General features: G+C 45.1%; 2 protein-coding genes across 2 annotated transcripts in view; one reads left to right on the forward strand and one right to left on the reverse strand.

Annotated features, from left to right (window-relative positions):
* STOM (stomatin) overlaps positions 1–8597 on the forward strand; it is a 21903-nt gene extending 13306 nt beyond the window's left edge. The window contains exons 3-10 of the mRNA XM_031057273.1: positions 1973–1983; positions 2468–2571; positions 3394–3466; positions 4391–4473; positions 5640–5843; positions 6338–6472; positions 6907–7087; positions 7978–8597. Of these exons, the coding sequence (XP_030913133.1) occupies positions 1973–1983; positions 2468–2571; positions 3394–3466; positions 4391–4473; positions 5640–5843; positions 6338–6472; positions 6907–7087; positions 7978–8108 (922 nt within the window). The 3' untranslated portion in view covers positions 8109–8597. The remainder of the gene's footprint in view (positions 1–1972; positions 1984–2467; positions 2572–3393; positions 3467–4390; positions 4474–5639; positions 5844–6337; positions 6473–6906; positions 7088–7977) is intronic.
* Positions 8598–8840: 243 nt separating this feature from the next.
* GSN (gelsolin) overlaps positions 8841–10982 on the reverse strand; it is a 9448-nt gene continuing 7306 nt past the window's right edge. The window contains exons 13-17 of the mRNA XM_031057330.1: positions 10579–10753; positions 10182–10306; positions 9936–10013; positions 9451–9511; positions 8841–9215 (exon numbers count right to left, since the gene is read on the reverse strand). Coding sequence (XP_030913190.1) covers positions 9046–9215; positions 9451–9511; positions 9936–10013; positions 10182–10306; positions 10579–10753 — 609 coding nt within the window. The 3' untranslated portion in view covers positions 8841–9045. The remainder of the gene's footprint in view (positions 9216–9450; positions 9512–9935; positions 10014–10181; positions 10307–10578; positions 10754–10982) is intronic.

Below are 10982 nucleotides of genomic sequence, written 5' to 3' on the forward strand. Positions count from 1 at the left end.
CCCCGCTGCCCCTTCGGGTACCGTGGCTGCAGGTGGTGATTCCCGGCAGGTCCTCACACCGCTCAGTGCCGGAGCATCACCAGGAGCTGCCTCGGGTCACTAAGGGGGAAACTAAGGAAATGATGACAGAGTCAACAGAAGTAATCTCTGGGACGCTGCACCAGTAAAGGAGAACAAGGAGAACTTAGAGATTGTTTTTTGACACTACTGTGGCTTTTCAGCACAGCCAAATCCTGTCTAGGTGTGACTGGAGGAAGTGGTAGAAGTCCTCAGGTGGGGCAATGAATTGTACTGAATTTTTACTTCCTGGTATCGTTATTGATGTGGGTTTTGTCCTTCCAGTTAGGAGGCGTAAGTGTGTGACGTGGGTCAGGACATTTTGGAGATGATGCACTGAGGTAGCACAACTGGCAATTTCACTCACTGGAAGCTGGAATGTTTTCCTGTTACTTCCATTGTTCAGAAACAGGCAACAGAAAAGTCCTGATTTATTCTATGCTTTTCTTGTTTGCAGCCAGAGAAGGAAATGTATTTATAAGAAAGCTTTGTGTACGAAGCCTTTGGCTGGGTAATTTGAGTTGTTGTATAAATAACTGTGGATCTCTTTGGCCCTGGTGCCCAGTGGCACATCCTGGCTCTGGTATCTTTGGAGAGGATCTGCATTTCATGTGTAACTATGTTAGTTATTAATACCTCACTGTGATCACACTGGTGTCAATCTTGTCTCTGCAAGAGCACTGAGCACTGAACACGCTGCTGAGGTGGTTTCTCCTGCAGCTCTCATGTGATCACAATAAAATATGGAGTAAGTGGCATTAGACGTAGTTTTGGTTATTGGATGTCAAAATTTTGGGGTTTTCCCATCTGAAATGCTCTGTGAAGCATCTGTGAAGACACATAACTCACTTTGAAATTGGCGTTTTGTTTTCATCAGGGCACATTTTTGCTGTTTGACAGTGGTGTTCTTATTTGGATTGTGGAGTCTTTGCAGAAGGAAATAAATCACAAATGAACCGTGTGCCACACCTCAAGCTGTAATGAGAACTTTCCCCTTCCATCTTAGCCTCCAGCACTAAGTGTGTATTATAAATTCTTAATACAGGTTGATGGTCCAAGTGATAATTTCTTGCTAAAGTAATGGTAACTGTTCCAGTCAGCCTTAAAGGCATTGAAGGCTGATTCAATTAAGTTTTTGTTTTTATTTTTTCAATAGTCCTTCTCTTTGTGGTTTATTTCTCAAAAAGGTTGCTCAAGAATATTTGCATTTTTTTAATAGCCTGCTTAGACTTGCCCACCACAGCAGGCTATAAACCCAAGGTGGGGGCTTGCCTGCCTTTTAGCTCAGAGAAAATTCCAGTGGCAGTTTAGGGATACTGTCAGCCAGCACTTAGGGCAGGGTCAAGCCTTTGTTTTCAGCCTGTGGGGCAGGGTTGGGGATCACCTCCAGGAGCTGCAGAACTAGCTCATCCCACAAATGCCAGGCATGTTTCTTGTACCTCACAGAGTTTTCCACAAGACAGCATCTCTCTCCCTTCTTGTATTGTGAAGAACGACACATTGGTGCTAAATAAAGCATCCTCTTTGCTCAATCTTGAAATTTGCACATCATTTGAGGTGTGACTTCTACATGAAATTCCAAATCTCCAGAGTAGGAGGGTGATGTTTGTCAGTGCTGGGACACCCAGGGACATCCCTGCTTGGCAGCAGGCTCCTGGCAGCCCGTTAGGAGTCTCAGCTGGCAGGATAAGAAACTTCCTGTAGCTCTGTGAATGCCTCCCAGGCCACATTTTGGCATGGCTTTAGCTGGGGAGCTTTTGAAACCACCAGCTCGTTATTTGATCCCAGAGTTACCTTCAGGTGTCTTCCACTGACGGAGGAATAAGGCATGAGGAGTTTCTGGCCAAGAAATTCTTTATGGAGGTTTTATTTCATGTCCAGCTAATCTTGCACCTCATTTTATCCAACTTCCCAGATCCAACGGGTGTGAGAATTGTGGTTTCCTTAGATGTGCACCCATGACAGCTGGAGCAGAGCCCAGGTTCCAGCAATGCTGTCCCAGAGGTGGCAGGCTGGGGGGCATTTGTGCTCTACCCCTTACATGAGGTTCCTCTGACTTGTCAGAAAGCAAAGGCACACGATTTCCACTGCTGCCTGTGAGTCACTCTGCTGGAAGAACTTGGGGGAGAGAAAGGCATTTGGGAATTGAAACTTCAGTGTAGGTACACTTCTGCATAAATGCTGCTTGGACAGCATTCTGCCTCAGCTGTCTTGTACAACTTAGAGACTGATGAAAATCAAAGCAGAATTTGCCTTTTAATTTGACTTCTGATCTAAACCTAATGCATTTGGCCAGAGGAGTAGTGCTAACAGTGACTTATTTCTAGGAACATTTAACATAAATATCCAATTTAGGCACTTTAATAGGCACTCTTGGTTTTAAAAAGTGACAATTTCTGCTCTTTTGTAGATGAGGTCGACTCTGGCCTTGGTTTTTGTGGATGGATCCTGGTGATGGCCTCAATTCTTTTCACTGTTATTACATTTCCTATATCAGTATGGATGTGCATAAAGGTAAAATTGTTCACTGCTAAGGTGGATTAAAACTTTCAGCAATGCACAGTGGCTATTATTGTTCTCAATTGGATTTATTGAGAAAATAAACACAAATTAATCTAGCTCTGTTCTTTCTTGAGCTATAGTAGACCCCAGCACTGCAGTGCATTCAAACCAAAAATAAAAGTGGTATTATAATATTTGGTCAAAATAATTCCTGCATTGGTGTCTTCACTACATCTGCCCACCTGTCATTAGTAAATAAGCTCATTTGAAGGATCAGAATAATTGCAAGAACCCATAACTACTCTTAGAGGACTGATTTTTTTTAAGGTATCTCCTTGTATATCACTCATGTAAATATGAAGTATGTAAATAGAAATCTGTAATTATGTACATGGATGTGGCTGCACGTGACACATTTGAAGACACAGTGTTGTCTGTGATCACTCTGAGGTTGATGTTTGCAGTTTCCAGACAGGAGGAGTATTTCCTCCTGGCTTGGCTGATGTGGCATCAGAATTGGAGCTGGAAAAATCCCTGCTGGGTCACAAATGCTGCACTTTGTTGTGTTGTTGCCAGGATATTCCTCATGGCTCTGTTGGTGCCTGAACCTGCCCAGGTGCCATCCTGTTGAGAGTCTGAGGAATATTTCTTGTGGGCTATTGTCCTGATTTTTTCCTTTTGCTCTTTGCTTTTTGACAATAAAGTTTTAGCTAAAATTCTCAAAAGCAGCCAGTAGAGAAATATGTATTAAATTTGAGACTCAAGACTGTCCTAGCCTGGTGTGTACATAATGTGGAATCCATCATGTGCATGACATCCAACAATCTGTTCCAGATTATCAAGGAATACGAGCGAGCCATCATCTTCCGCCTTGGACGCATCCTGAAAGGGGGAGCAAAGGGACCAGGTATGTCCTGGACAGCAATTTGTTCAATTAGTCATCAGCAAAACAATCATGGTGTAGAGACATTGCAGTAAAGTGGCAACTGGATTTCTCAAGAATTCTGTAACTTGGGGACAAGTTACAGTTAACTCTTACAGGAAGAGGATGTGTTGCAACAGGAATTTATGAGCCTCGTGGGTCTCTTCCAGCTCATAAAGTTCTGATTTGTACTCTGGATTGAGAAGGCAGCAAACTTAATTCTACCCAGCTCTCCTTTGTTAATGTATGATCTGCAGGCAGAATCAAAAGCACTAAATGTAAAGGGAGGAATAATGGCATCAGATGGGTTATTTGAAAAAAGTTTGATGTATCAGCTAAACCCAATGAGTCTGAAAGCCTCAATATCCTTCAAAAGTAACAGAAGCTAGTAGAGTATTTGATAGTTTTGACAAGTTGTTAGAAACTCTGAGACCTGGAAGAATGTTATTTTCTGCTGTTGCTCCTGCTGCTCAGAGTGACAGAAAGGGGCAATGGCTTCTTCCTTCATTTTCACCCAGGCTTTGCAATGTTCCACATTGCTGGAAAGCTGAAGAATCTCAGTGAGCCACCAGAACAGAAGGCAGGAGATTGGTGCTTGCCAGAATTAGGCCCCACAAGTAACTATGTGGGGAATATTTTTAAAAGTAGTTGTTAATAGTTTTGGGGCTGTTCTATTTCCAAATGTTAATAATCTCTAAGTAAGTGATACCCAGATAAATTGAAATTTCTTAGCATGCATTTTTGAAAATCTTACCTTGGTTTGGAAGCCACTAACAAGTGCTGTGCTGCTGAGTTCCTTACAAAGAGCTGCACAGCCACAACAGTTGGATTTCAGCTTATTGCAGTAACAAGTTTTGTCTGCTCTAATGACCCATTTTCACATCTTCTTGAATGGATTTTTTGGCACAGGTTTGTTTTTTGTCCTGCCTTGCACAGACAGCTTCATCAAAGTTGATATGAGAACCATCTCTTTTGATATCCCTCCTCAGGAGGTGAGTTTGCATTTGCCCTTGCACCTGCTAAAGTCCTTGCAGAATTTTGTGCACTTTGCTTTACCTTCTCCCCTCTCAGTATTGGGTAATGTGCAGTTTGAATACAGATTCCCTGTGCAGGTGCAGTGTATTGTGAAGAATACATATATCCCTTAGAAATGTCATCCAGTAAGGGAAGAGCACTGAAAGAAAACAGATGATGCTCTGAGGACCAAATGAGATAATTGAATACTGCCTGAGAGCTGGAATGGGAGGGGTTTGGAACGAAGGCTGCTGGGCTTCATACAACATTCCCTAATTGCATCTGTGAAATCTGGAAGATTTCCAGGCACAGCAGGGATCTGTCCTGTGCCAGTTTATCTACATGTATAAAATGGCTCAAGTAATGGGATGAAATTGGAATATACATCGAATGCTATTTATAGGAACTGGGGGAATGAGTGGTCAGCTCCCTTTGTTGGGTTGGTGTGCACGTGGCTCCTGTGCCCTGCCCTGCACAGGAACATGATGAAGGTGCTGCCACTGATGGCAGGTCCTAGAGAACAAAAAAATTACTTTGATTTCTAGTCTGATTTTCCTTGGACATCCTAACTTTGTAGCAGAATGTGTCCAGAGCATTAAGCCAGCTGAACTCAGTGCTGCCAACACAATGGATAACAAAAGAATAAAACCCAAGCGTCCCTCTAAAAATAAGTTACTGAACAATTGTATCCTGATGGTTGTAACTGTATCACTCATGTATCAGGGGCATTTTGAGACACAGAGATGCTCCCTGTGTGCTGCATCTGTTTCCTGTCAGATCTGTTGTGGGCTTGTTGCTCATGGTTAGTTGTAGATTGAGACAAATGGCAGCTGTCCTGGTACACTCTAAAGGGTAATTGGGAGAAACCAAATCACTGGCAGGCAGAATGTGCTTGCAGCTGCTGATGTACCATTAGTGAGGCCATCAGTAATCCAGTTTTTCTTTTGACTTGATTAAATTACGCTTATGGATTTAGGTTTGTTTGTGTTCCTTACGTAGAGGCAGAAATCAATTTTTATTTGTTCAACATGATTTCTGTGCATGCTACTCATTCTTTACCTTTGTGTTATGAAAAGCCTGCTAAAAGAGGTAGTTTGGGAAGGGACAGGGCAGGTGAATCTGTACTTTCCCCACTGCTTTTCAGATCCTGACCAAGGACTCGGTGACAATCAACGTGGATGGAGTGGTTTATTACAGGGTGCAGAACGCCACCCTGGCTGTGGCAAATGTCACCAACGCCGACTCAGCCACCCGGCTCCTGGCACAGACCACCCTGAGGAACGTCCTGGGCACCAAAAGCCTCTCTGAGATCCTCTCTGACCGTGAGGAAATTGCCCGCAGCATGCAGGTAGGAGCATCTTGGAGCAATCCATCACACAGCAGGTAGAGCAGCAGTCCCATGGATCACTTAAAGGTGGGGATTTATTTTATCTCTAAGTGATCAGTTGTGATTTGGAGCTGTAGGCAAAGCCTTAACAAGATCTCTTGGGTGGGCACCCTGTAAAATAAGAATGAGGGACTAAAGCACCTAGGGCCAGTGGGGCTAGCACGTGGAAACAAGGGATACAGGAGAGGATGGCTTCCCTGGATCCTTGTGTCTGTCCTTCACTGTGGAAGGAAACTGTGCCACAGAACTCCTTCAATTCATTAATCAAGCTCTGGGAGTTTTTGTTACTTTAAAACAGTTGTGCTCTTTTAGCTGTCACATCATACTACAAATACTAAAGCCCTGAAGGTCTGAGAATTTGAAGAGAATTCATTTGGTTTATTGGTCATTCTTCATATTTGGGCACTAGTTTGAGGCAGGTGTGTGGCTTCACTTACCTGTCCTGCCTTCTGTAGGTCACACTTGATGAGGCAACAGATGATTGGGGCATTAAGGTGGAACGTGTGGAGATCAAGGATGTGAAGTTACCTGTCCAGCTGCAGAGAGCCATGGCTGCAGAAGCAGAGGCTGCTCGGGAAGCAAGAGCCAAGGTAATGACATCAGCCTGGGGGCTGGATTTGGTTTTTCCCAAATAAGAAAGACACCATTCCCTCTCAAGCCCTTGTAGATACAGAAAAGTACAGCTTGAGGGAGAAAGTAATTTCAGTTATTTGTGGGGAGTGCATCTGGTTTTGAGAGGCAGTGCTGGAAGAAGCCCAAAAGCTTTTGAAGATAGAATAAATACTTGCATTGCATTCTCAAGACCTGATGCCAGCTTTTGTGATCCTGCATTCTGGATGGGAGGATACCAGGCACTGGGGCCTGGAGAGCAAACAGGAGCAGCTTGTGACTGGTGGAAGCACGTGCCCAGGGCAGGTCATTGAGCAGGGTGGTACCCTGAATGCACAGCCTGTGCATTCCCTGTTCCTCCTGTTTGGAGTTCAGTTTGAGGACTGAGCTCAGTCTGGCCCGTTTGCTTCCGCAGGTGATCGCGGCTGAGGGGGAGATGAACGCGTCCAGGGCGCTGAAGGAGGCATCCATGGTGATCGCGGAGTCTCCTGCTGCTCTCCAGCTGCGTTACCTGCAGACCCTGACCACCATCGCTGCCGAGAAGAATTCCACCATCGTCTTCCCCCTGCCCATAAACATCCTGCAGGGCCTCCTAGGTGTGATGGAGTAGGGAGACTGGGAGGGGCGAGCTCGGGGTCAGCCCATGTTTGCAGCACTGAGTTCCCTGTGTATTGTAGCTTGTGGCAGTGTTAGCAAAGTGGGTTTGCTGAGGAACCTTTTTGTTTTACTGAGTGTGTTACAGAACTTGTATGTAATGTTTGTGAATGTGGACAATCGCAATATCTGAAGTTGAAAGCCTCTCAGAAGGAGTACAAGCAGGTTGTGATCTTAAATAAACTTTATCCATATTGTCCTGGATGGAACACCTCTAATCCAAAACTTGTTTTCAAACAGAAGAGAAAGCCAGTTGTGGTAGAGGTGATCCAACATTTGGGATTATTCCTTCTACAAAATGGGTCTGTAGCCCTGCAAGGGAAGTGGAATAGTGTCCTGGGGGCTCCTGAAAATCAGGTTTGTGTTCTCTAAACCAGTCCCCATTGATGAGAAACAGTTGTTAGTGAAACTTTCTGACTTTCTGCCACCCAGGAATGGCACAAACATGCCGTAGTTATGGATACAACGTGCTTGTGGTCACTGATGGGCTGCCATTGTTATGAGGCTGTGTCTGCATAGAGTTGCACTGCTTTAAAGCACTGAAAAGGCTCTACATCTGTTTCTCCTAAAAATATGTTTTAAAAACCAAAGTGCTGCATTTTATCCAGATCTACAACCATATTTCTCTAGGAAATGACATGTCTGTAACTAGCAGCAGGGACAAGTGGTGTTTAACAGAAGGCACTGCACTGGTGCTTTACCTGTTGGTGCTGCTCTGTGCAGACCTGGAGTGGTTGTTGTGTCAATAAGGGCTTACACTTCAACCTCAAAGCAGCTGGGCCTCAGCTCACATAACCCAAGCTGTTAAACTTCCTGTTTTGTACCCCTGTAGAACGGATTAATAAGAGAAGAGATGGAGACAGCGTAGGGAAGACTAAGACTCGTCAGGCTGCCACCAGCATTGAGTCTGACATCCATAAAATCTGGGACGAGGCAGTGGAACTGAAATGCCAAGATCACTGATGTAAGTGCCCTTCTCCCACTGGCCAGCATAACTCCATAAGTAGTTTCTTATGCCCTTTCTGCTCCAATCAGCTCTGTATTTACAGGTGATTTAGGCCTGGGTACCTGTGCCTCGACACGCTGTGCCTTTGTCACTGGCAGGAGATGCCCATGTGCTGTTGTTTTTCTGCCTGTCTGCTGGGCAGGTTTTCCTCTGCATCACCAAAGCAATATACTCTGTGTTTGTCAAGGTGGCAGCTGATGTAAGCTGAGCTTAACTTCTGGCTGGGAGCGGGAGAAACAGTTAACAAAGCTGGAATAATTAGCATTGCTGTGCTCAGGCACTTGGAGTGGGAAGCAGAGCCACAGCACAGCTCCAGGTTAATCCTTGGGGAAGATGAGTCACCCTGTAACTCCCGCTGCTGCTGCAGGTGCCACCCCTGTGAATTCTTGTTGATAACACAGGATGCTTTTTTGCTCTCATCCTGAATAAAAAAAACATGCTGTTTACTAATGAGTGAGTTTCTGAAAGAGTAAAATACTGTTTATCAGGGTCTCAAATGCATATAATTCTGAAGAGGGGAAAGCAAAGCAGTCCCAAACTCCTCAAAATAATTTCTGTAACATTTTACTAAAAAGTCCACATGCAAAAGATGGCACAAAGAAGGTTTTGGTTTCTAAGGTGTGTTCAAACATGGGATCTACAGCTGCTCTTTAATGTTCTCCTCTTCGTAACAAACTCCACCATTTCTGTTCTTCCCATATTTCATACAAGCTTTATTGTATTAAATATAATCAAAGCAAGGAGTAGGGTCAATGACTGGTCATGATTGTTTTCGGAAATTATTGCACAGCTAATTGGCTATTAACATCATTCCCTCGTTAACATACATCCTGCAGGAGGAAGGAGCTCTTGAAGGCATTGAAGGCACTGAACTTGCTCTGTTTCAAACATTGCTCACACATCCACATCTGCCATTGCTCTCTGCAGGGGATCCACAGCCCAGTAGTCATCGTCCCAGCCCAGGAACCAGCCAGAGAAGGTGGGAGGCTCAAAGCCCTGCTTGACAATGGTCACCGGGGTCCTCTTGTCCCGCGTGGAGGGGTCTGTGTCAATGTAGCGCTTGGCTGGGGACACAGGGAGGGAGCTCACTGAGCACCAGCCCTGCAGAGCAGCAGCTCAGCTGGGGCTAAATGGCTGCCAGAGAGGCAGCTTCACATCGGCCATTTGAACAAAAATACCCACTGAAAGTTTGGACCCTATGGTTTTATCTATGCCTGTCAGAATATAGATTGCCTGAGACATGATCACACAGTGGGAAAATGAGAAAGGGATAGTTCAGAGAGGAAAATGTGACATTACCAGACTTGAGTGCCTCAGTCTTTTCTTCTTCTTGGGCATCTTTCCCAATCCATACAAAGACCTAAAGATAAAAATATTAATTACTTCAGCATCAATCATTCTCTTTATGAAGGGATAATTTAGATGAATCCTCAGTGAACAGAGCATGACACAAACCAGAATATCCTCATGTTGAGTGCCTGCGTTGTTGACAAACATGACCAAAGCTCTGTTGGTCAATAATGGGAAGTTTTTTGTCTGCATTTTATCTACATGCATTGTAGACCCTTGAAAAAATTCTACACCAGCTTAACATCAGGGGAAAGTAGCAGATGTATGAACATTTTTCCACAAAACATCAAAATTCAGCTCTGAGTTGCCTTGTGGCTGATGTGTGCTGAATCTGTAATACAACAGCACCTCTGGCTATTGTGGTTCAGGTCTCGATCTAGAGCCAATCTGTGCCTATTCTTTGCTCCTCTTGCCCCCCTGTAAACGTGACATACCTGATCCCATGTGTCCAGGAGCATCACATCATCTGTGGCAAGGTCATCCTGAGTCAGATCACCAGGAACTTCTTCAATCTAGAAAACAGAGGGTTCAGATGAACACAGGCTTCACTTACTTCACCTGCACAGGACAAACCACACAAAGAAAGATGAGGTGTACGCTGCTGGGGGGCTCAGAGCAGCAGGGTCTGAGCTTCTCCCCCCCTGCCAGGTGGGTGCTGGATGAATCCCCCAGACACTCACGGTGAAGCGGCCGCTCTTGTTGGAGCACGCGAAGAGGCGCGGGGGGTGCGTGTCCATCTTCTTGTCCTTGAGGCGGGGCGAGGTGCGGTACGGAGCTTTGCCACCCAAGGCTGCCCAGAAATTGTCTGGAAAACAGAGAGAGAGACTGATGCTTCTCCTGTTCATGGAACCACACCAGGGTTGTGGTTTGGGCAGGACTTGAAGCATTCTTCCAGGTCAGAAAGTCCCAGTGGCCTGCAGACATACATGAGAGCGCTGTTAAACAATGAATATACCCCGAGAAGCCCCTCTTGCCCATGTCCACATCTTGTTCTGGGAGACAGAATACTCATTAAATAATTGCTGAGGATGTGCAGCTACACAGAAATGATCTCAGACTCCACTGTGACCCCCTCACCTGGCTCTTTGCCCTCAGCAACCTGTACTGGGCGAGCTCCCAGAATCTTCAGCAGCTCCTGTGCTCCTGATTTCTCAGCGTTGCTGGCTCCTTGGCCAACCCACAGGTAGGCAGCAGAGGGAGTTTTCAGGACAAAGGCATCATTGGAGTTCAGCTGACTGGCTGTAGGATCCAGCTGAAAAGAAGGAACACTGCAGGTGTCAGGTGTAACCATCCTCTGCAGGGAGCCTGTTACTTCAAAATCAAACCAGAGCCTACAGTTGAATAAACTGCAAACAAGATTTTCCATATGAGCATGTAAAGCTGTCAGATGTGTTGTGTATTCCCTGTATCCAAGTGATGAGTTAGATTTTCCACATGGGAAGAGTAAATAACTCTTTCTGTGTGTGATTACAGGTGCACAT

This window comes from Geospiza fortis, unplaced genomic scaffold (assembly GCF_000277835.1).
Source record: "Geospiza fortis unplaced genomic scaffold, GeoFor_1.0 scaffold27, whole genome shotgun sequence".
Taxonomy (NCBI): domain Eukaryota; kingdom Metazoa; phylum Chordata; class Aves; order Passeriformes; family Thraupidae; genus Geospiza; species Geospiza fortis.